The sequence below is a fragment of the Sminthopsis crassicaudata genome, chromosome 1 (genome assembly GCF_048593235.1).
Source record: "Sminthopsis crassicaudata isolate SCR6 chromosome 1, ASM4859323v1, whole genome shotgun sequence".
Lineage (NCBI taxonomy): Eukaryota > Metazoa > Chordata > Mammalia > Dasyuromorphia > Dasyuridae > Sminthopsis > Sminthopsis crassicaudata.
In genome coordinates, this window is record NC_133617.1 from 13,176,438 (window position 1) to 13,201,622 (window position 25,185).

A 25,185-nucleotide genomic window follows, 5' to 3' on the forward strand; every position below is an offset into this window, starting at 1 on the left:
AAGACCTGGCTCCTCGGCTTCCCAGCCAGGCTGGTCTGGCTCAGGCCTGGGGGACCGGGGCAGCCTGAGGGAGCTCTAGGTTCTTGGGGGAGCTGGGATGCTGGGGCAGCCTGAGGAAGCTCTGGGTCTCCCTCTAGCCCAGTGAGGACAATCCCAAGGGCCAGGAGCTCTGGTTCTCAGTCCTGGCTGCACTATGTAAGCCCCCCTCTGTGCCTTAGTTTGCTTCTCTGTAAAGTAGGGCCAGAGGAGCTTGGAGGTCTTGGAGCTGGGGGGAGGAGGGAAGGGTCAGCTCCCCCTCGAGCCCCCCTGAGCTTCTGCTCCAGGTCACCTCGTCTCTGGCTCTGTGGCCCAGTCCGGGCCCGGGCTCTGCCCTGCCCGGTGTGGGCCCCCTGCCCCCCCTCCCCCCGTGCACACTGGGCCAAGGCGGCTGCTGGTGGGAAGGCAGAGGCCGGAGGCTTTATTGATTAGTCTCTGGGCCACCCTGGCTACCTCAGCAGGAACGCAGAGCTGGACAAGTGGCGCTTCCCACTGCCCTTCCCGCGGAGCTCCATGTAGGCCACGTTGTTGCTCGAAGTCTTGGACGAGCCCGTGACGCTTAAGGGGGAGCGGGGCGACCTCGGGACCGGGGGAGCGTTGGGCCGGGCGGTCGGGGCCCGGGGGGCGCGGCAGAGGCTGCCCTCGCTGCTGGGGCGGCTGCTGGTGGGGCGGTCACGGCGGCTGGCCGAGGCGCTGAAGCAAGCAGAGAGGGAGGGGAGCACAGTGACCACAGGCTCCAGCCCGGCCCCTCTCTGTCCCCCCCAGCCCACAGATGGTCACTGGGACCCTCACCTCGGAGAAGGCCTTCGGGAATGGCCCGCTGGCTGGGGCGCTTGAGGAGGTGAAGACCAGAGCTGGGCCTCTGGGACGAGCTGGGGAGAACCGTGGAGGGTCAGGGTGGGAGGGGGCTTAGAACTGGGGGTGTCACGGCTGGGAGGGGCTTAGCCCAACCCCCTTTTCCTGCCCCCACACATTTTCAAGAGGAAGTAGACATGGGGAGCCAGGGACAGAACTGGACTGGAGCTGGCCCCCCCCAATGTCTCCCTGGGGGACCTGGCCACCCTTTTAAAATGCTCCTTCCCAGACTCTCCCTGGGGTTTCGAGAGTCAGCAGACAGGGTTGAAATTCCACCCTGGGACCCTCCCTGTGGCCTGCCCTCCGGTCCTCTGCTGGAGAGGACGGTCAGTGGCCCTGGCCCCCGCAGGAGCATTCGCCCCCCCCCCCCGCCATGGCCGGCCCTCCATGGCGGTCTCTCCCCCGGGCCGGGCCCTCACCCGCAGGTCTCCCTGCTGGGCCGCCTCCTTGAGCTTGGCCAGCGTGGCCCGGAGCCGCCCGTTCTCCTCCTCCAGGATGCGGATGCGGATGTCGTTGGCCTGCACCTGCCGCCTCATGTCCTCGGCCACGTTCCCGGAGCCTGGGGGGCAACATGCGTGGCGCGGGCCCTGAGAGCCGATGGGCGGCCAAGAGCGGCTGGGGGCCCCTGGGTCCTCCCACCCTCGCCTCTACTGAGGAGAGCCAGGAGACCACCCTGTGAGTTGCCTTCCCCCCAAGTTCCCCCCCCGGCTCTCACTCTCAAACTGGGCCTCGCTGGGGACATGGAGGTCGGGGAAGGCCACAAGCAGCCGCTCGCGCTCCTTCAGCTCCTGCACGGCCTTGTCCAGCTTGCACACGGTCACCTGCAGCTCCTCCGCCGTCCGTTCCAGGCTCTGCTTCTCCTGCTGGAGGCTCTGCAGCAGCTCCTGGGGGGCGGGGGGCGATGGGCGTGGGCCGGGGAGAGGGAAGTCCACCCGCCCTGCTCCCACCGCTAGGGACCCCAGTTTTCTGCCCCAAGTGGGCCCCCGATGGAAGGACGCTGATTGTCGGACACCCTGTTCCTTGGCCTTTGTTGCCCCACCCTGGGTCCTCTGGGAAGCAGCATCACCCTGGCTGTGGCCTGAAGGCTCATAAAGGCCTGGGACTGGCCCCATTCCTGAGGCTGGGAGGAGAAGTCCCTCGGGCTCCTCGGAGCCTCCAGCCTCCCTGCCTCTGACAGCAGGGGGGAGGCCGCAGCTCTCAGCCACCCTGGCCTCTGGGCCCGCCCACCTGATGGGCCTTGAGCTGGACCTCGGCCTGCTCCCTGTCCGTGCGGGCGGCCTGCAGCTGGCCCTCGAGGCTCGCTTGCTGCATCTCGGCCTCCTCCAGGCTGGTGCGCAGCTCCTCGCGCTCCTGGTCCAGGCTGTCCAGCTGCTGCAGCAGGGCCCTCTGCTTGGCCTGTAGAGACTGAGGGACCCCAAGGGCAGGGGCTGGGCGGGTGCTCTGGCCTCGGCCAGGGGCCCCCGTGGCTCACCCCACCTGAAGCCCAGAGGGAGCTGGGGGCCCAGAAGCAGGGCCTGGCGGGAAGGGGGTTGTGGACAAAACCAGGGCCAGCCCCAGGATGGAGGGCTCTGGTGGCCGGAGTGCAGAGCCCCCAAGAGGAGCGGGCCTCCAAGGTGGAGGGTTCGGGGGCCAAGGCGGGTAGCCCTAGCACAGACTGTGGCCACTGGGCCCCCCTCAGCCAAGTCCCCCAGCCCTGGGCTTCTCCTTGACGTCCCCTCATTGCCCAGCCCCTCGGCTGGCTCAGTGCAGGCCCATCACTGCCCCCCCATCCTGGTGGCGGAGCTGAGAAGGCTCGTCCCGCATCCTCTGGCCCAGCCGCCTGCAGGCCTGTCCCGGGCCCTTCCCCACCAAGCAGCCTGGACCCTGTGCCCATTCTCACCCCTTCCCCCAACCCCAGCTGGGCCGGGTGTCCTGGATTTCCCCTGGCCACACTTCTAGTGATGCCCCCCCCATCCCTCTGCCCTTCGCTCTGGCCCTGCCCCCTCCCTGGGTTAGGGCCTGGCTGCCTCAAGTCTGGCCCAAGTTGGCAGGATGAAGGGGCCTGCTCCGGGGTCCCCTAGGGTCCCATAACCAGGCACGGGGCTGAGTGGGGAGGAGGAGGAAAACCCCCAGGGAAGAGCCCGCTAGGGCCGGCCGAGGGCAGCGGACGGGGCTTCCGAGCAGCAGGCCAGGCTGCCAGGCTGGAGGCGGCCCCCAGGGGCAGTGGCTGTCTCTGCACGGCCGCCCCGGGCCCAGCCTCACCTCCTGGTGCCGGATCATGCTGTCCACCTTGGCCTTCTCCTTGTCCAGCTCGGTGCTGGCCCAGCCGAACTGCTGGCTGGCGTTCTCCAGGCGCCCGGTCAGCAGCTGCACGCGGGCCTCCAGCTGGGTGACCTCATTCCTTTTCACCATGTGGCTCATGTCCTCCACCATCTGCTGTTTCTTGGCCTCTGGAAGACCCAGGGACAGGGTCACCTGGGGAGGGCGTCAGACGAAGGGAGGGGACCAGACGACCCGTGACCCTGGCCACAAATGGCGCCCGTTTTCTGGGCCCTTCCCTTCATGGATGTCCTTCCTCCCCGGCTGTCCCCCAGCGGGGGTCCCAAGGGCAGGCGGCAGCTCACCCTCCCACGGGGGGGCTTCCTGGAGGTCCCTGGCCCCATCTCCGCCCCCCCAGCCCCTCCTGTGCTGTTCTCCCGGGCTCCGGCTTATTCTGGATGGTTTGCCCTCAGCGAGCCCCATCAGCGCCTCCTCCCCCCGAAGCTGGCTGTGGTTCACTGGACGCCCTTCCTGGCTTTAGCCCTAAAGCGCCTTCACACTCACCCAACGCCTCTAGTCAGCCCCAGTTTCCGCACCCCCAATCTCCCCTCCCGGAGCCCCTCACCCATGCCCGCCCAGGCCATCCTCCACAGCCGGCCTCCTGGAGGCCAGCTTGAGCCGGGGCACCCCGCTGCCCAGCAAACTCCCGCCGATGCCGAGGGCTCTGCAGAGCCCCTCCTGGCTGGGCCCCAACTTTCTGTGGATCTCCCGCCCACTCCCATGGCGCTGGCCCAAGGGCCTGGTCTCTGCGCCTCCAGGCCCCTCCCCCCAAGGGCCACAAGCCAGGATTGTGCTTCTCAGAGTCCTGAGGGGGGCAGCGTGATGGATTACCCATAAGCCCCGGCGCGCCTCTCCACATGAACCCACTCCCTGGGAGGGGGCCTGGGAGCATCTTGGCGACCCCCAGGGAGCAAAGGGCAGAGTTCCCCTATAGAACCCAGTAGACAAAGGCCATGGCCGGCCCCCCCCTCCCAGGGAAGCCTCTGTTCCTCTGTTAGGAGACCCCCTCTCCCCCATCCCTTGCTCACCAGCGCATCCCCGCCCCGTCACACCCGGCCCAGACAGGCCCAGGAGCCTTGTCAGTGAGCCCGGCGCCCAGGGACCACTGCCTCCCACCCCCCCCTTTCCCCTCCCCGTCCTGCCTGTTCTCCTGTTCCTCCTCCTCCTCTTCTATTCCCTCCCCTTCCCCCACTTCCCCTTCTTCCTCCCCATTCTCCTTGTCTCCCCCCTCCTCTTCCCCTTTCTCCCCCCCCTCCCCCTCCTCTCAGCAACCCTCCCCACGTCTGTGCTCAGGGCCCCAGGCTCGGCCCCCTCGCTCCCCACCAACACGTTGGGGTCCCATCTCTAACCGGCCTCAGGGAAGAACCTTTTCCTAAAAACCCAGGAAGGCCGGAGGGCCAAGTGGGAGGCCAGCCCAGCCCAGGATCCCGGCCCTTCTCCTTTAAACCTCCCTTGGCCTTCCATTCTGCTTCCTGGGGAGGCTGTCATCCCTCATCTGGAGGCTGCTGCCCCAGGCAGCCCTTTCCCAACTCTGCAGCAGGAGCCCCTCTGGGACACGCACTCTCCCTGCTCCGGAGGCCCCTCTTCTTCTTGCGGCTCCCCGGCCTCCTGGCCTCCCTGACTCCCTGCCAGCCTCCACTCCCAAGCCTTCCTCAATGTGGCCTCAGTTTCCTCCCCATCTTTCCATCCCAGAGCCCAGAACAAACAGGCCCATAAGCACCTAGGCCAGGTTAATGCTTTGCCACCTGCGGACTCCTCAGCAGCCCGCCAGACCCCCACGGGCTGGAGAGAGGCAGCGGCCCGGAGGACGGACCGGGGGCCGAGGCCCAGAGGAGAGGCTCACCCAGGTCCTGGATGGTGTCCTGGTACTGCTTCAGCTCCTCGGTCAGGGCTGCCATGTTCTTCTTCAGGAGACTCGTTTCTAAAGATCCAAAGGAAACGCCTGAGCCGAGGCCCTCCTCATCTCCCCACACCCCCTGCTGGGGAACCTTGGACAGCGCTCTTCCCGTTTCAGCCTGTTTCCTCATCTGTAAAGCGGGAGCACGGACAATGAAAGGATCTCTGATGTTTCTTCCAGAAGGAAGGGAGAGAGAGGCCACTGTGGGACCCTCAGCAGAGGGCAAGTGGAGATCCGAGGTACCACGAGGATTATGGGGATGGGGATGTTCTCATGGTCCCCCCAGCCCTGACACCCCCTGTTCTCATTCTCTCCCAGCTGACACCCCCTGTTCTAACCCCCCAGCCCTGACATCCCCTGTTCTAGCCGCCCCTCCTCCCCAGCTCTGATGCCCACAGGGCCTCCCTGCTCAGACCCACTGGCTCTGGCGGTTTCTAAGGATGCACAAAGGCCCAGTTCACCGAGGGAGGGAAAGGCAGTGAGAAGGGGCTATCCCAAGCCCAGAAGCTGGATGCCCTGAGCCGTGTCTGGGCGGGAAGCTGGAGCAGGCCAGGCTGCTCTGTGAGCACTCCCCCCTGGGTCAGGAGCCCCGGGTTCAAATCCTGATCCTGCACCTTCCTCCCTGTGGGACTCTCTAAGCCCCAGGGTTCTCTGTGGAATGGGTACAGTGCTCACAGCAGCTGCCCCCAGCAAGGTGGGGGTGGGAGGAGCACTTCCTGGGCTAGAGAGGGCTGAGTCCTTACACCCTTCCCCCTTCTTGATGTCTCTCATCATCCCCAGGAGCCTCAGGGCTGGCAGAGCACTCACACACGTCTCCTCCTTGGAGGACATTACAAGGAGGCTGCAGGCCAAGGAGGCCCAAGCACCCCTGGGGACAGACAGAAAAGAACCCGGCCCACAGGGGCTGACCCCGGGGCCCGAGCACCCCTGGGTATGTGGCTTCAGACAGAAAAGGGCCTGACCCGGGGCTGACCTGTCACCATCCCCTCCGGGTTCCATGCCGATGGAGAACCACCAGCAGAGAAACTTGGGGGGATGGCTTCCTTCTCGTCACTTCTCAGGGTTCTCTGGATCCTTGACACAAACAGGTAAAGGTCAAGGACCAGCCCCGAGTCCAGGAGAGGAAGCGGCGGCAGGCAGCGGCGGGCCCACGGGCAGAGCTCACCCTGCCAGAGCGGCCAGAGACCTCGGGCCTTCGCCTGCCTCAGAACCGGGCCTGCATTGTGTGTGTGTGTGGGGGGTGCCCACAGGCAGGGTGACGGGTGAGGGAGGAGGTCATCGTTGGGAGGATGGAAGGGGCGTCCCGGGACCCTGAGCTTGCCAGCCCCAGCCTCCACTAACAGCTGGGTGAGCTCTGAGCCCCCAAGCCCCGTTTGTGCCCTGGCCTGCTTGTTAGTCCCCCAGGACCCAGGGGGTGGCAGGGCTGCCTGCAGCTGGGGTCAATGGCCAAGGAGGGCCCCCCATGAAGTGGTGACCCCCCCGCTTTCTATGCAGGAGCCAGAGGCCGGGGCTCTCCAGGAAGGCTGGAGAAAGACGCCCCGTTTCAGCCAAGGATGGAGGCCCTCATCTCTAAGCCTCCTTCTGCTTCCTCCCAAGACCCTGGAATCATCCGTTCTTAGACAGGCAAGGGCCCATCTGGATCCAGATCCAGGATCCCTCTGGTGACATCCTGGGCCCTCCCCCGGGGAGTTAGTTCTGAGCTGGCCCTTGTACAACCAAGCCCCGGCCTCTCCCAGCCTCCTGGGGCCCTCTCCTGACCCCCTCTCAGTACTCAGAATCCCAAGAGCCTTGGCTTGGAGCTGGAAAGGGCTCTGAGGCTATGGGTACAACACCCTTCCCCTCCAGATGAGGAAACTGAGGCCCAGGGAAGTTCAAGTGAGACTGCGTTTCTCCCAGCTGGTCAAGGCTAACCTGTGATGGCCCCTCTGGTTGGCTACTGAGGGGTCGGTGGCTAGAGGGAGGGCAGGAGGGGAGTGGGGAGAGGGCAGGAGGCGGGGGGAGGGCAGGAGGAGAGGTCCAGAGCAGGGCAGGAGGGGGGCAGGGTGGGGGCCCGAGGGCTGCTGAGAACCTGTGAGCAGGGCCTGCTTCTCAGCCCCCAGCTTGGCCAGCGCCCGCTCTTGCTCCTGCTGCAGGGCGGCCCGCTGCCGCTGCTGCTCGGCCCGCTCCTTCTGCAGCTCGCGGTCCCGTTCCTCCAGCCGCTGCTCCAGCCCCCGCTGCAGCCGTTCGGCCTCGGCCAGCTGTGTCCGCAGGGGCCCCACGGCCTGCATGAGGGCGGCCAGGTGCTTGCTGATGCGAGCCAGATCCTTGTTCTGCTCGGCTGCCCAGTAGCTCAGGTCCGTGACCGACATGAGCTGCTGGCCCATGGTCCCCTGCAGCAGGTGCTGGAACTTGTCCAGGGAGGAGGGCAGGTTCTGGCTGGCGCACAGGCCCACGATGGCCCTGCTGACCTCCCACAGGCTCCGCTGGACGCTGCTGCAGGCATCACAAGGGATCAAGGCCGAGTCCACGGTCTGGCTGTGGACGCTGCGGCTGGTCCTGGGGGAGGCGGCAGGCCCCGAGGGTCTGGGGGAGCTGGCATCCCGAGACCGGCAGGGTGAGGAGGGGACGGGTGTCCCAGAGCAGGAAGCCGGTGGTGTCGGGGTCTCGGGGGTCTTGTGCTTGCCCCCTCTGGAGGCCTCAAGCTTGGAGGTGAGGCGGTGGGTCCTGGAGAGCTCGCTCTGCTTGGGGAGGAGCAGGGAGACCTCCGGCTTTGTCTTCTTCTGTTAAGGGGATAACGGAGAAAGAGGAAGTGAGGGAAGAGGGCCGGGTCGGGGAGGGAGCATCACCTGCGGCAGGAGGGTCCCCAAGAAGCCCAGCGTGCTCCCTGGGCCCCACCTCCAGCTGGTTTGGGGTCTCCCTCTGAAAGCAGAGATTCTGGCCCTCCTTTGCACCCCTGGTGCTGGCTGCCAGCCCCACAAGCAGCGAGGGTCTGATGGCCCAAGTTCTGCCGCTTCAGCGGGGGGGGGGGGGGGGGCCCACCCTAGCCTTGGGAAGAAGTCAGGCTGGCTTGTGCATCTGGGAGCCTGGGACCTGGAGTAGGAATCAGGGAGAACCTCAGTGACCCCATCTGGAGAATGGGGAGAATCACTGCTGCCCTATCCTGCCAGGAGAGGGGAGCCTCCTGCCTTTGTAAGCGTACCTCATTTGCAGACGGCCCTCACTGCAGCCCCTAATGGGAAGAGCGCCATGTCCAACATCCATCACCTTTGTATTAGGAGGTGGGGGTGTGGTGGTCCCCAAGTCCCTCCTGGCTGTAGGTTGGGGGCCCTCTGGCTGGGACATCAGAACCCAGAAAGGATGGGCAGTACCAACTGGGGAGGGGTGCTGAATGCCAGAATGAGCAGTCTGGACCGAAAGGAAGCCCGTGAAAGCTGTTGGGCATATTTCGTGTTTGAGGGACCAGTGGGATGAAGGGGGAGACATTTTGTCTCATGACTATCTTTTTTTTTTTTTTTTTTTTTTTTTGAGGCTGGGGTTAAGTGACTTGCCCAGGGTCACACAGCTAGGAAGTGTTAAGTGTCTGAGATCAGATTGGAACTCGGTGCTCTATCCACTGCGCCCCCTAGCTGCCCCTCATGATTATCTCTAATGCTCAGCTGTTTCACTAGTCTGGAGCACCAAGAACCCAACAAAGTAAAAACCCAATGAAACACCCATGGGTGGGGGGTGTCAATGATCCCTAATCCCTCCCCGCCCCCTGCATTGGTGTGAGGGCTGTGCAATCCATGCCATGGACTTGCAGCAGGATTCAGTTGTGCATCTCCTGCAAAAACCTGCTCAGGCCATGGCCACGGCAGGAAGCCTTGCTCTGCGTCACAGAGGGGTGGCCCTAGGGGGTCCTGGGAGCTCTCTGTGGCCCTCTGCCAAGGCTGTGGGCAAGAGCTTAGCATCCCTTGGGACCAATTCTGTCCCTGCAGGAGTCTCTAAAGGTACTCCTGAGCCACGAATGACCAGCAAGGGAAAAGACGGGGATAAGTCTGGAGATCAGTTTGAGGTCCAGGGAAACTGCCACAAAAGGAAAGGAAAGGGAGTCAAAGTCAGCAAAAGGATGAAATAGAGAGATTGGAACTTCCAAAATTCTCAGGAGGAAGAAAACTTAGTCAATGACATAAAACAATGACAAAAACATAAAGAGCCAAGAAGAAAGACATTAATAGCAGGAGAGCAAAGGGCCTCTAGATGAGGGCTGAGAATTCAGGCATCTGTGACATGGATCCATAGCAGGGATGTTCCTAAAGGGCTTAAGAGAAAAGTCAGACTTGTGGGAGCGGATTTATGCTTGCACGGCAGAAATAATCGGCAGAATAAAAAACCTGAAGCTAAAGTACCAAGTCTCACCAAAGAAACAAAAGAGACTGTTTGGGAAGGCAGTCAGGCAGAAGTAAGGAATGACCTGGAAGAAGATGAGCAAAAAGCAGTAACATGAAGAGACAGAATGCTCTCCGTGCAAGCAAAACACTGATCTTGAAGAAGGATGTTAGAGACAACCTAAGGATTAAAGGTCTCGAGGAGAACACAAGTCAAAAACCCTGTACATCACAACATAAAAAATGACACATGAAAATTGCCTGGAGCATCTGAAAGTAAAAGACAAAATGACAATTAAGAGAATCCACAGATTACCTTGAGAGAAAAAACTCTTTTTTTTTTTTTTTTTTTTTTTTTAGAAAAAAAGTTGCACCCTCTTAATTTAAATTCAACATTTCCACCAGCAAACAAAAAATACTGCAAGAGATTAGAAGACCTTCAAAATATGATGGAAACAAAATCCAAATAACACAAGACTAATCTGCAAATACCAGAAGCCATAAGAGGGAATGGAATAATGTATTCTAAAGAGCTAAGGAGCTCAAAATAAAGCCTCACCCTGTCTTCCTCTGTATGAACCTAACCAGATATTTTAAAAATCGATGTTCAAAAGAAAGGAAATATTCTAAACTCCCAAAAATAAAACTAAACTTGAAGAAAATATTTGTTACTTAAGCAGTCCAGACAACAGAAATATAAAAAAAGCAAATAAATATACTAATCACCATTACCACAACCACCAACAAATTAACAACCGAGAAGCTATTCAGAGATTTTTTTCTAAATATACTTCAGGAAGGTGGTCTAGCTGTACCTGATCTAGAATTATATTATAGAGCAGCAGTCACCAAAACCATTTGGTATTGACTAAGAAATAGACTAGTTGATCAGTGGAATAGGTTAGGTTCACAGGGCAAGATAGTGAATAAAAATAGCAATCTAGTGTTTGACAAACCCAAAGATCCCAACTTTTGGGATAAGAATTCATTATTTGACAAAAACTGCTGGGAAAACTGGAAATCTGTATGGCAAAAACTAGGCACGGACCCACATTTAACACCACATACTAAAATAAGATCAAAATAGATCCATGATGTAGGCATAAAGAAAAAAATCATAAATAAATTAGAGGGACATAGGATAGTTTATCTTTCAGACTTGTGGAGGAGGAAGGAATTTGTGACCAAAGGAGAACTAGAGATCATTATTGATCACAAAATAGAAAATGTTGATTACATCAAATTAAAAAGCTTTTGTATAAATAAAACTAATGCAAACCAGATTAGAAGGGAAATAACAAATTGGGAAAACATTTTTACAGTTAAAGATTCTGATAAAGGCCTCATCTCCAAAATGTACAGAGAATTGACTCTAATTTATAAGAAATCAAGCCATTCTCCAATTGATAAATGGTCAAAGGATATGGACAGCCAATTTTCAGATGATGAAATTGAAACTATATCCACTCATATGAAAGAGTGTTCCAAATCACTATTGATCAGAGAAATGCAAATTAAGACAACTCTGAGATACCACTACACACCTGTCAGATTGGCTAAGATGACAGGAACAAATCATGATGAATGTTGGAGGGGATGTGGGAAAACTGGGACACTGATGCATTGTTGGTGGAATTGTGAAAGAATCCAACCATTCTGGAGAGCAATCTGGAATTATGCCCCAAAAGTTATCAAACTGTGCATACCCTTTGACCCAGCAGTGCTACCACTGGGCTTATATCCCAAGGAAATACTAAAGAAGGGAAAGGGACCTGTGTGTGCCAAAATGTTTGTGGCAGCCCTTTTTATAGTGGCTAGAAACTGGAAATTGAATGGATGTCCATCAATTGGAGAATGGTTGGGTAAATTATGGTATATGAATGTTATGGAATATCATTGTTTTGTAAGAAATGACCAACAGGAGAGACATCAACTGATGCTGAGTGAAACGAGCAGAACCAGGAGATGATTATACACTTCAACAACGATACTGTATGAGGATGTATTCTGATGGAAGTGGATATCTTCAACATAGAGAAGAGCTAATCCAATTCCAATTGATCAATGATGGACAGAATCAGCTACACCCAGAAAAGAAACACTGGGAAATGAGTGTAAACTGTGAGCATTTTTTGTTTTTTTCCCCAGGTTATTTTTACCTTCCGAATACAATTCTTCCTTTGCAACAACAACAACAAAATTCAGTTCTGCATATATATATATATATATATATATATATATATATATATATATATATATAGTACCAAGCATATACTATAACATATTTTATATGTATGGTAATGCCTGCCATCTAGGGGAAGGGGTAGAGGGAAGGAGGGGAAAAATTCAGAACAAAAGGGAGTACAAGGGATAATGTAAATAATTACCTATGCATATATACTGTCAAAAAAATGTTATAATTATAAAATTAATTAAATTTAATTTTATAATTATAACATTAATAAATTTTTTAAAAAATAAATTAATAATTAAAAATAAATAAATAAATGAATGAATGAATGAATGAATGAATATACTTCAGGAGACAAGGTTAAAACAAAAGTCAAATACGAGAGATGTAGAAACAGGCCTAAAACATGAGCTAAATTTCACAACCTTCTGCCTATCATTGAATCATTGTTTTTTGTGGACCTAATTATAGGATGGGAAGGCACATAAAAGGGAAGAAAGGGAGGAAGAAGATGGAGGAGAATGTACAATGGTTTGCTTTAGCAAGTCAATAGGGGTAACTAGGTGGTATAATAGATAGAGCACTGGCCCGGGAGTCAGGAGGAGCTGAATTCAAAACCGACCTCAGACACTTAACACTGACTAGCTGTGTGATCCTGGGCAAGTCACTTAATCCCAATTGCTTAAAAAAAAAATCTAACAAGGGAGGGAAAATATTCCTGAATCTCTCAGGAAGAGAATTTGTAAGAGAATGGGTGAGAAGGAAGGAATTGGAAAAGGGGAAAAGAATGCTTCTACTGGAGAAAGGAGATCAATAAAAGGAGATGGAGCTCTTACAATGGTATGATCTGCAATGAATCTGATGGAGATAGCCTATACATGCTGCTCTAAGAGAAGAGGAATCAAGAGTCTTGAGAACAACTGATACTCAGAGGAATGGGAGGTGACTGAAAGGTAAATAGGAGAAAAAAAAATTACCAAAGAGAGGGCAAAGATCAATAATGAATTGTACAATCAAAAACATAGGAAGAGTTCTTCCCTAAGGAAATATGCTCTCCATCAGGTAATGGTATTTCTAAGAAAAGGGGGCCCATTCAGAAATCAGAAAAAGGGGGGCATGGGATCATAATGGGGGGGCATGGGATCATAATAGAAACTCTTTGGAAGAAAACAAGGGATAGTTTACCTATCAAATCTTTGGGAAAGGGAGGAATCTATGACCAAACAAAAAATAGAGGACATTATAAAATGCAAAATGGATTTTGATTATATTAAATTAAAAAGGTTTTGCACAAACAAAATTAATATGTCAAGATTAGAAGGAAAACGGAAAACTGGGAAACTGTTTATAGGAACCCAAAAATAGATACCTCAAAACTTTTAATTTCACAAGAAATACCGAGAACAAAAGACTAAATAAGGATAAGAGCCATGAATCAAAGAATAAAACTTTAGTCAGAAAGGGACAATAAATAGTGAAGAAAACAAAAGAAAAGAAATTCCTTTTAGAAAGAAAAGGTGAAGAAAATAAAAAATTTAAAATCAATAAACAAAACAAATTAAAGAGGAAGGGGAATTTTCATTGGCTACTTAACCAGAGGGGGGAAAAGAGAAGAAAATATTTAAAACTACTTAAGGGCAAGAAAGAAAAAGGAACAAGCAAAACTCCAAAAGTAGAGAAAGACCAATAAAAGGAGATGGAGGGGGCAGGTAGGTGGCGCAGTGGATAGAGCACCAGCCTTGAATTCAGGAGGACCCGAGTTCAAATTTGGTCTCAGACACTTAACACTTCCTAGCTGTGTGACCCTGGGCAAGTCACTTAACCCCAGCCTCAGGAAAAAATAAAGTAAAATAAAAGGAGGTGGAGGAAAAGGAAGGTGATGGGAAGAAAACAGGTGGGAGTAAGGCTACTTTAAAATAAATTAAGCTAAAATAAATGGGAACTGGTACTGTTTTTACAGAAGGTGTGGGGCAAGTAGCTTTAAACATGGAGAGGAAATCCAAGAAAAAGAATGATAGGTTGTATTTAAAAAAAAAAAAAAAACAACAACAAAACCTCACAATCTATGACTTACTAGAAATACATTTTAAAAACTTGGGACTGAAAATTACATTATTCTGACATTAGACAACAAGTTAATATCACCATTCAACTTAAACCCTCCAAATGTCTTCGTATCTAAATACATAAAAGAAATATTATTTCACCTACAATAAGACAAAGATAGCAACATAACAGTGTCAGGGGATTTCAATGTCTCTCATTTTGGGATAAGTCTAACAGAAAGACAGATATAACAGAAAATATAAATTGAACAAATTGCTGGAGCTAAATTAGAGCTAAAATATTTTTGGTGTTTTAATGGAACTGTAAAAGAATATACATATTTCTCAGCACCATATGGAACTTTTTTGTGATAATAGTATTTATCTGTTTTTGACACTTACTTTTATAAAATTTGTTTAATTTCTAATTAGTTTTTAATCTATCTTTCCATAGCCTTTTATAACATATAATTTTTATTGCATCATGATCTGAAAAGGATGCATTCTGCCTTTTTGCACTTGACTGTGAGATTTTTATGCCCTAATATATGGTCAATTTTTGTGTAGGTGCTATGTACCACTGAAAAAAAGGCATATTCCTTTCTATCCACATTCAGTTTTCTCCAGAGGTCTAGCATATAACAATTTTCTAAAATTCTATTCACTTCCATAACACCTTTCTTGTTTATTTTCTGGTTGGATTTATCTAATTCTGAGAAAGAGAGAGAGAGTTATTAAGGCTCTCCACTAGAATAGGTTTTCTGTCTAGTTTCTTTCTGCAACTGACTCAACTTCTCTAAGAATTTGGAGGTATACCACTTGGTTCATACATGTTTAGAGTTGATATTACTTCATTGTCTATGGTACATTTTAGCAAAATATAGTTTCCTTTTTTTTAATCTCTTTAAATTAGATCTATTTTTGCTTTTGCTTTGTCTGAGATCAGAACTGTTACACCTGTTTTTTTTTTTTTGTTTTTTTTCATTTAAGCTGAAACATAACATATCCTGCTCTAGGCTTTTACCTTTTATTCTGTGAATCTCTCTGCTTCCAATGTGTTTGTTGTAAATAACGTATCATAGGATTCTGGATTTTAATCCACTCAGCTATCTGCTTCTGTGTTGTGAGAGAGTTCATCCCATTCACATTCAGTTTCCTCCATCCTATTTTCTTTCTTCTTTCTTTCTTTCTTTCTTTTTTTTTTTTTTATTATAGCTTTTTATTGACAAAACATATGCATGGGTCATTTTTCAACATTAACCCTTGCAAAAACTTCTGTTTCAGCTTTTCCCCTCCTTCTCTCCATCCCCTCCCCTAGATCATAGGTAGTTCCATACATGCTAAATATGTTTATATGTTAAATACAATATATGGATACATATTTATACAGTTATCTTGCTGCACAAGAAAAATAGGATTTAGAAAGAAGGTAAAAATAACTTGGGAAGAAAAACAAAAATATCGGGAAACAATAATAGAAAGAGTGTAAATGCTATGTTGTGGTCCACACTCATTTCCCAGTGTTCTTTCACTGGGTGTAGCTGGTTCCATTTATTACTGATCAAATGGATATGATATAGATCCTCTCATTGTTGATCCTCTCATTGTCCATCAAAATTGATCATCATATAGTATTCTTGTTGAAGTGTCTAATGATCTCCTGGTTCTTAGCATCAGTTCATGTAAGTCTGTCTCTCCAAGCCTCTCTGTATTCATCCTGCTGGTCATTTCTTAGAGAACAATAATATTCCATCACATTCATATACCACAATTTACTCAGCCATTCTCTAATTGATGGACATCCATTCAATTTCCAGTTTCTAGCCTCTATGAAAAGGGCTGCCACAAACATTTTTGCACATGTGAGTCCCTTTCCCTCCTTCAGGATCTCTTTGAGATATAAGCCCAGTAGTAAAACTGCTGGATCAAAGGGGATACACAGCTTAATAACTTTTTGAGTATAGTTCCAAATTGCTCTCCAGAATAGTTGGATCCATTTACAACTCCACCAACAATGCATCAATGTCTCAGTTTTCCCACATCCTCTCCAACATTTGTCATTATCTTATTCTGTCATTTTAGCCAATCTGAAATGTATGTAGTGGTATCTCAAAGTTGTCTTAATTTGCATTTCTCTGCTCAATGATTTGGAACACCTTCTCATATGAGTAGAAATAGTTTCAATTTCATCATCTGAAAATTGTCTGTTCATATCCTTTGACCATTTATCAATTGGAGAATGGCTTGATTTCTTATAAATTTGAGTCAATTCTCTATATATTTTGGAAACGAGGCCTTTATCAGAACCTTTAACTCTAAAAATGTTTACCTAGCTTATTGCTTCTCTCCTAATCTTGTCTGCATTAGTTTTGTTTGTACAAAAGCTTTTTAACTTGATAGAATCAAAATTTTCTATTTTGTGATTAATAATGATCTCTATTTTTTCTTCTTTGGTCACAAATTCCTTCCTCCTCCACAGGTCTAAGAGGTAAACTATACTATGTTCTTCTAATTTATTTATAATCTCATTCTTTACGCCTAGATCTTATCTTGGTGTATGGTGTTAAGTGTGAGTCAATGCCTAGTTTCTGCCATTCTAATTTCCAATTTTCTTAGCAGTTTTTGTCAAATAGTGAATTATTATCCCAAAAGTTGGGTTTGGATTTGTCAAACACTAGATTACTATAGATGACTATTTTGTTCTGTGATTGTGAACCTAACCTATTCCACTGATCGCCTAGTCTATATCTTAGCCAATACCAAATGGTTTTGGTGACTGCTGCTTTGTAATAAAGTTTTAGATCAGGGACAGCTTAGCCACCTTCATTTGATTTTTTTTTTCATTAATTCCCCTGAAATTCTTGACCTTTTGTTCTTCCAGATGAATTCTGTTATTTTTTCTAAGTCGTTAAAATAGTTTCTTGGGAGTCTGATCGGTATAGCACTAAATAAATTAGTTTAGGTAATATTGTCATCTTTATTATATTCACTTGACCTATCCAAGAGCGCTTAATATTTTTCCAGTTGTTTAGATCTGACTTTACTTGTGTGGAAAGTGTTTTGTAGTTTTGTTCATATAGTTCCTGACTTTTCCTTGGCAGGTAGACTCCCAAATATTTTATGCTATCTACAGTTAATAAATTCCATTTAAGAATTTCTCTTTGTATCTCTTGCTGTTGGATTTTGTAAGGGATGTATAAAAATGCTGATGATTTATGTGGATTTATTTTGTATTCTGCAACTTTGCTAAAGTTGCAGATTATTTCTAATAACATTTTAGTAGAATCTCTGGTTTCTCTAGGTATATCATCATGTCATCTGCAAAGAGTGATAATTTGGTTTCCTCATTACCTACTCTAATTCCTTTAATCTCTTTTTCATCTTATTGCCAAAGCTAACATTTCTAATACAATATTGAATACTAATGGTGATATGTGGGCAACTTTGTTTCACTCCTAATTTTATTCTTCCATCCTATTTTCTCCCACTGATACTTTTTTCTCTCTTTCACCCTGTCCCCCTTCACCAGGGTTTTGCTTCTGACACCCTCTTGCTCAATCTGCCCTCCCTCTCAATCTGCCCTTCCTTCTATCACCTCTCCTCCCTTCTCTTACCCCTTTTCTCCTTGTTTCTGCCCTCTCTTCTATCTAGCTCCTCTTTTTCTTTTCCATTTTCTTCCTATTTTCCTACAGAGCTAGATAGATTTCTAAGCCCAACTGAGCCTGTATGTAATTTCCTCTTTGTGCTAAATCTGATGAGATGAAGGTTCAAACAATGCTATCTTCCTCCCTTCTTTCCCTCTAGGGTAACAGGTCTTTTGTGCTTCTTCATGTGACCTAATTTCCCCTTTTTTACTTCCCCATTTCTCTTCTCCACCTTTTCCCACTCCTTAATGTTTTTTTTTTAAATATCATATTAAAGTCAACTTATAACTACATCCTCTGTCTACATATAACCCTTGTAACTGTCCTAATATACAGTTCTCAAGAGTTACAAGTGTCATCTTTTGCATGTAAGGATGTAAACAGTTTAATCTTTAAATAATGTGGGTTTTTTTTTCTTTCCTGTTTACCTTTTTATGCTGCTCTTAAGTCTTATATCTGACGATCGAATTTTCTGTTAAGTTCTGGTTTCTTTGTCAGAAATGACTGTATGTCCCCTATTTCATTAAATATCTTTCTCAAAAAAATACTGAACACAAGGTTTTGCAAGATTGAATGTTGAAAACTATCTTTGCATGTATTTTTTTTATTAAAGATTTTTATTTTTCAAAACATATGCATGGGCCATTATTCAACATTAGCTCTTGCAAAACCTTGTGTTCCAATTTTTCTTCCCCTTCCTCTACCCTCTCCCCTAGATGGCAAGTAGTCCAATATATGTTAAACATGGTAGAAATATATGTTAAATCCAACATATTTGTATATATTTTGAAAAATAAAAAGCTATTATAAAAATATAAAAAAATAATGGCACTGGGAAAATGATCTCCAAATTAAAACAAACAAACAAACAAACAAACAAAAAGACAAATGAATAAATAAATGTCCATCTCTTCCCCTGAAAGATTATGGTCAGTTTTGTAGGGTAGTTGATTCTTGGTTGTATTCCAAGCTCCTCTGCATTCTGGAATATCTATCACTGGCTCTCTGATAATTTAATGTAGAAGCTGCTAAGTCCTGGGTAATCCTGACTATGGCTCCTCAATATTTCAATTCTTTCTTTCTGGTAGCTTGCAGTATTTTCTTTTTGATCTGCTAATTCTGGAATTTAGTTACAATATTTCTTGGAGTTTTCCTCGTAGGTTCTCTTTCAGGAAGTGATTGATACATTGTTTCAACAACTATTTTACCCTTTGCTCATAGGATATCAGGGCAGTTTGATTTCTTGAAAGATGCTAACAAGGCTCTCTCTCTTTTTTTTTTTTTTTTAAATTACCATCTTCAGATAGTCCAATACTTAAATTATCTCTCCTGGATCTATTTTCCAGGTTAGTTGTTTTTCAATGAAGTATTTTACATTTTCTCCTATTTTTTTCATTCTTTTCATTTTGTTTGATGTCACATTGTCATTAGCTTCCATTTGACCAATTCTACTTTTTAATATATGCTTTTCTTCTTTGTATCTTCTTTTCCATTAGGCTAGTTCTATTTTTAAAGGTGTTATTTTCTTCATTGAATTTTTTTTTCCATTTGATTAATTGTATTTTTAAAGGAACTGCTTTTTCTAATCAATTTTTGTCCTCCCCCCACCAAGATATTGACTCTCTCTTACATAACTCTCTTTTCTTTTCCCAATTTTTCTTCTACCTCTCTTATTTAATTTTTAAAATCATTTTTTAATTCTTCCAAGGAAGTTCTTTGGATTTGAGACCAATTCATCCCCTTTGAGGGAATAATAAAAACCTATTATTCACAATGCTATGCTAACAAAACTGGAAACACAACAGAAATGTTACTTCAAAAATGTAAAAATATACAAACTAAGAGAAGATAACATAGAGATCTTAAATAGCCCAGCCTTAGAAAAAGAAATTGATATAACTGTAAATGAACTACCAAAGAAGGGGGAAAAAAAGAACTCTTGCTTCTGATGGGAGAATTCCATCAAACTTTTTTTAAAAAGTAGTACCCATATGATACAAATTATTCTTAAAAATTGATAAAGAAAGCACCCTACCAGAATCCTTCTGGGACACATAATATAGTCTTTTTTTTTTTTTTTTTTTTTTTTGCTGAAGCAATTGGGGTTAAGTGTCTTGCCCAGAGTCACACAGATAGGAAGTGTCTGAGCCAGATTTGAATTCAGGTCCTCCTGACTTCAAGCTGGTGCTCTATCCATGCCACCACCTAGTTGCCCCAACAAATATAGTCTTAATATCTAAACCAGGGAAGGATGAAACATAGAAGAAGAAATACAGCCAATATCATTAATGCATATAAATTCAAAAATTTTAAATGAAATAGCTGTCAATGAAGCCCTGATCATTTATGCTAAAAACAAAACAAAACAAAACAAAACCCGAAGAAATAAACAAGCAAACAAAACAAACCAAAAACAAAAAACCCCAACCTACAAAGTATAGGCATGTAGGAACCTATTTTAAAATATCATAAAAAGCATTTATTTAAAACCAAAACAAATATTACAGACAATAAGGATAAACTAGAACCTTTCCCAATAAATAAGGGAGTAACAATGATGTCCATTCCCCTGCTATTATTTGATACAATTCTGAAATACTAGCAATAGAAAAAAGAAATTAAAGGTATAAATAGATTAGGAGTAGATAAAGCTATCCCTATTTGCTAAAGATATGATGGCTTGCTCAAAATGTTTGTGGCAGCTCTTTGGGTAGTGGCTAGAAACTGGAAAATGAATAGATGCCCATCAATTGGAGAATGGTTGGGAAATTATGGTATATGAACGTTATGGAATATTATTGTTCTGTAAGAAATGACCAACAGGAGAAATATAGAGAGGCCTGGAGAGACTTACATCAACTGATGCTGAGTGAAATGAGCAGAACCAGAAGATCATTATACACTTCAACAATGATACTGTATGAAGATGTATTCTGATGGAAGTGGATATCTTCAACATAGAGAAGAGCTATTCCAATTCCAATGGATCAATGATGGACAGAATCAGCTACACCCAGAGAAGGAACACTGGGAAGTGAATATAAACTGTTAGCACTACTGTCTATCTACCCAGGTTACTTATACCTTCGGAATCCAATTCTTACTGTGCAACAAGAAATTTGGTTTTATACACATATATTGTATCTAGGATATACTGTAGCACATGTAAAATGTATGGGATTGCCTGTCTCATTTCTATATAATAATAGCAAAATCGAAGAGGCAATAATAGAAAGGGAAATTCCATTTCAAATAACTACAAAAGACTGGATGGATTCAGAGTTGAATAAATTTCCATACTCAGGGCTGAGCCATAGCAATAAAATAAAAATGAAAATAGAATCAAAGTTAATCTATACTTTGAATGTTTGTTAATGAAATTATCAAGATATTTTAAGGAACTTGATGAAACTTTTAACAAATTAGGAAAAGAAAAGATCTTAATTATCAAGGAAAACGATGAAAAGAAATGGGGATGAAAGAGGAATACTGCTTCCAGACCTGAAACTGTATAGCAGCCTTATAACTTATAAAAGCAGCCATCATCAAACTATTTAGTACAGATTAAAAAAACAAAATAAAAGATTAGGTCAGTGGTGCAGACTAGACAAAAGAGGATCAGAAAATAATAGGACTCAAAAGCTTGTTATTTGATAAAGTAGAAAACATTACCTGGAAAACAACTTATTTTTTAAAAACCTCTGGGAAAACTGGAAAGCATTCTGGCAGAAATTAGGCACGGACCAGCACATTCTACCACACTCCACAATTCATTCTAAATGGACATGCAATCTTGCTGTTAAAGATCAGAAGAAGAAAAAAACAAAGAGAAAGAGCTCATGTCCCTCCGAGCTAGGAGTAGATCTACTCTTAACCCAGCCAGAGAAAGAACTGCAATAAAGAACTCGGACTATGTGAAACTGAAAAGCTTCTGCACAGAAGACCTTGATTTATCCAGGATAAAAAACAAGAAGTGGTCAAATGGGGGAGGGGGGTGTGTCGCTCTCCAAGGTGGCTAAGTTTTGTATGTCATAGATTTACAGACAGCTCCCACATGATGCAGCCCCTCCCTCCCCCACGAACCCCCAGTGCACGCTGCCCTACCTGGGGCAGTGATTGCCGATAGAGTTCCCCCGAGCTTCAGCATGCTGGTCCAGTACTTGCGCACAGTGAGCCCAATGGACATGCAAGGCCCCACCTCGCGGGAGATGGGGATCAGTGCATTGCTGATGATTTTGTCTGTGTAGCTGGTAAAGCTCTGGAGCAGCAGCAGCAGCCTGGGGATGAAGAGGTGCGGAATGAGGGCCCAGGGCTGGGGCAGGCCGAGACCACAGTCTAGAGAGGATGTCCCGCCTTTCACCCCCACTAGTCTGCAGAGGCCCCCTCACCACCAGCCTGAGGCTCCCACCTGCCCACTGATACCCAGACAGTCATCCAGAGAAGATGCTGAAATCGGCCCCAGGGCTGGGAGAATGACCCTGACCCTTCCTCTCCGAAGCATCTAGGTCAGATGCCCCCAACCTGGTTCCCCTCCGCATACACCCCATGTCGTCAAGGCACCCCGGGGGGGGGGGCTGGAGAAGTGCCTGGGCTTCTGGAGAGCACCCAGCCTCAAAAACAACTATGCCCTCTGAGACAAAAGCTCAGCTCCCTGCACATCTGGGCCTGAAACCAAGCAGAGGGAGAGATGAGGGTCTTTAGGGACCACCTGAGCCTCCACTCAGCCTACAGGTGGGAAATGGGGCCTATGACCTCTGCCAAGTCACCTGGCCAGGTAGACTAGAAGCTTGATCTAGAACCAGAGGTGCTTTAAGCTGGCAACTGAATCTATTCAGATCTTCAAACACAACAAATACTTACCTAATAAAGTCGAAATTTCCCTGTATCTCAATGAAAATGATTTCTAAGGGCCCTCCCAGCTCTGGCATTCCCTGTCCTAAGGCTCTTCTCAGCCCTGATATCTCCTGTTCCAAGGCCCCTCCCCCAGCTCTGATATCCCCTGTTCTAGGTTTCCTTCCAGCCCTGACATCCTCTGTTCTAAGACCCCTCCCAGGTCTTGACATTCTATGTTCTACGGCTACTTCCAATTCTGACATGGTTGGATTCCTGATTCAAGATTGCCGAGAACAGGCAGTATCTCTTTGTCTGCGTTCTGCGGGTGTCCAAGAAGTCGACAAGGTTTTCCTGAGCACTTCTATGTGCTGAGCCCTGGGGAAAGTCCCAGGGCACAAAGAAATGGAAAACTGAGTCCTCCTGGGGGGGGGGGGGGAGAGGGAGGGGAGAGTCAAACAGCCATGCAAATGGGACAGAGGGAGCTGGGGCGGTCTCAGAGGAAGGACATTCACCGCCTTCTGTTCTCTATTAAAACAAGAAGTCTATGAAGGATCAAAAGCTGCTGGCTCTTCCTGAGGCGGCCCACAGCTCAAAGATCCAAGTCCGCGAGGCTCCGCTGGGCTCGCAAGGCCCCAGATCCCGTTTGCTTTGCTCTGTATCCAATGCTATTTTCTCGGAACCACGTTCTTCCCATCGAGAAAGCAGGAGAAACGAATGTGGACCAGCAGACCCAGGAGGGCCAGGCCCGGAGCAGGGGGTGGGCCACGCCTCCGCCTTGGCGGGACCCCCTCAGGATGGCTCACTCCCATTCCAAGGCCGCGCCTGTCCCTGTTCACCAGGCCCCGGCCCCCGGGGCTCGCACCCACTGCCCCCAGGTCCGGCCTGTTCTCCTGATGGTTATGGCTCCTCCTCCTCCCTGCCTCACGTTAGCCCCCTTGCGGCAAACATGAGCCCTGGTGCTGGGTAGCTGCTGTGCTGCCGTGGCCGCTGGTATTCCCACTTGGGCACCTCCACTGATGGGGGCTTCTCGCCTTCGGGGAGGCTCCCATAGTTCCAACGCCGGCCGGAGCCTGCCTCTCCTCCCCTCCTCCCCTCGGGGTGTCCCCCACTAAGGACAACTGGTGGCTTGTCCCTCACCTGTCAATCACCAGCTCCAGGAGCACCACGTGGGAGAGCTGAGTGAACTCGGGGTTCCCTTCCACGTGGTCGTAGTGTTCCAGGAGAGAGACCAAGTCCAGATCACAGGACACTTTGTCAGGGAACTTCCACGAGGGGAAGCGCACTGCCCCCGCTCGGGAGAAGACGTCCACGATGGCTCCTTGCAGGTCCGTGATGTCCTTCCTCAGGCTGTCCATGCAGCTTTGGTTCCCCAGAAGATGGGCCATCTCCAAGGCCCCAAGATGTCCTGGGGGTAGGGAGGAGATCACGGGGCTCGGGGGCTGCCTGGGGCTCACCTGGGCCAAGGCTCCGGCCACCTCCCCGGTTGTAGAGCTCCCATCTTCCTCGGGAGGCAGCCCCGCCCTCCTGGGCTCCGGCCTTGTGCCTTGGAACAGAAGCTCCCAGAAGGTGGGACTCCCTCCCTGCTCCCGGATGTGTCCCCCCAGCACTTAGCACAGTGCAGCCTGGCCCGGTCCGGTAAACGCTGGCGAAGGGGATTAGTGAAGCTGCCGGCTTCAAATCCCAGAGCCCTGTGACCCACAGCCCCCCCCCTTTTTTTTAACAAGTTAAGAACCATATTTCCGGGCCACTAGGGGGCGCAGTGGACAGAGCACCAGCCCTGAATTCAGGAGGACCCGAGTTCAAATCTGGTCTCAGACACTTAACACTTCCTGGCTGTGTGACCCTGGGCAAGTCACTTAACCCCAGCCTCAGAGGGAGAAAAAGAACCATATTTCGATATGAGTGGAACATATGAGGGGGCAGTCTGAGGGGGGGGGAGTCTGAGGGAGGAGTCTGAGGAGGGGAGTCTGAGGGGGGGCCGCAGGGAGGAGTCTGAGGGGGGAGCCTGAGGGGGACAGGGGGACCTGAGGGGGGGCATGAAGGGGGCAGGGGGACCTGAGGGGGGGCATGAAGGGGGCAGGGGGGCCTGAGGGGGGAAGTCTGAGGGGGGCCACAGGGGGGAGGCTGAGGGGGAAGTCTGAGGGAGGAGCCTGAGAGGAGGAGTCTGAGGGGGGGAGCCTGAGGGGGGAGTCTGAGGGAGGAGTCTGAGGAGAGGAATCTGAGGGGGGCCGCAGGGAGGGGGCCTGAGGAGGGAGTCTGAGGGAGGAGCCTGAGAGGAGGAGTCTGAGGGGGGAGCCTGAGGGGGAAGTCTGAGGAGGGAGTCTGAGGGGGGAGCCTGAGGGGGAAGTCTGAGGGGGGGCCTGAAGGGGGCAGGGGGGCCTGAGGGGGAGAGTCTGAGGGGGCTCCCTGGCAGCTAAGGAGCCTGGGACAGCAAAGGCGGGAAGTCAGGGGTGGGAAGAGGACTCTCAGGCGGAGGAGGCTTTGGGGGGAGGGAGGAAGGGGTGCTCTCTGAGATGGGAGGGGCTCCTCCAGAAGGGCTGGGCTGGGGGGGGGGCGCCCAGGGAAGGGAATATTGGGGGCGGGGCTCCTCTAAGAGGGCGGGGCTCCCAGGTGAGAGCAGGTGCTCCCTGAGGTGGGAAGGGCGATCCCAAAGATGGGGGTCTAGATTCCTCGGTTGGGGGGGCCCTCTTGGGGGGAGGTAAGGATCCCAAGGGAAGGGGCGGGGCCGGAGGTGGGGGAGGGGAGCGAAGGGGCGGGACCCAGGTGGGCTGTAAACCCCGAGGTCTGAAGGGGGAGGGGGATCCCGAGCCGTCCCTCGGACTCACCCGCTTCCGGCAGCGCTGCTGCAGCTCTCGGAACTGTTCCCGCAGCTCCTGCCCCCGGAGCACCGGCCTCGGCGCCTTAGATTCGCTGCCGCTCCCAGCCGAGTAAAAGCTGCCCGCCCGGACGTCTCCATGGCAACGGCGTCTCCACGTCCGGCGTGTGCGGGGGGAGGAAAACGAGCCACCGGAAATCTAGGGGCGGGACCGGAAGCACGCAG

The 25,185-nt window shown here is 49.4% G+C and overlaps 2 protein-coding genes across 2 annotated transcripts; both read right to left on the reverse strand.

The window, feature by feature from the left end:
• Nucleotides 1–431: 431 nt before the first annotated feature.
• On the reverse strand, nucleotides 432–22,361 carry LOC141557843 (coiled-coil domain-containing protein 157-like). The gene is given in 11 exon segments (XM_074294127.1): nucleotides 432–729; nucleotides 829–908; nucleotides 1,311–1,450; nucleotides 1,607–1,775; nucleotides 2,119–2,295; nucleotides 3,133–3,320; nucleotides 5,033–5,110; nucleotides 7,155–7,845; nucleotides 21,417–21,446; nucleotides 21,448–21,589; nucleotides 22,173–22,361. Coding segments are annotated over 11 exon segments (2,007 nt in total). The 5' UTR covers nucleotides 22,241–22,361; the 3' UTR covers nucleotides 432–485.
• A 917-nt stretch (nucleotides 22,362–23,278) lies between these two features.
• Nucleotides 23,279–25,102, reverse strand: LOC141557860 (coiled-coil domain-containing protein 157-like). Its single transcript, XM_074294180.1, has 2 exons — nucleotides 24,971–25,102; nucleotides 23,279–23,550 (listed from the first exon to the last, which is right to left on the reverse strand). The coding sequence occupies exon 2, from the start codon at nucleotides 23,528–23,530 to the stop codon at nucleotides 23,279–23,281; it is 252 nt and encodes an 83-aa protein (XP_074150281.1). The 5' UTR covers nucleotides 23,531–23,550; nucleotides 24,971–25,102.
• Nucleotides 25,103–25,185: the final 83 nt, after the last annotated feature.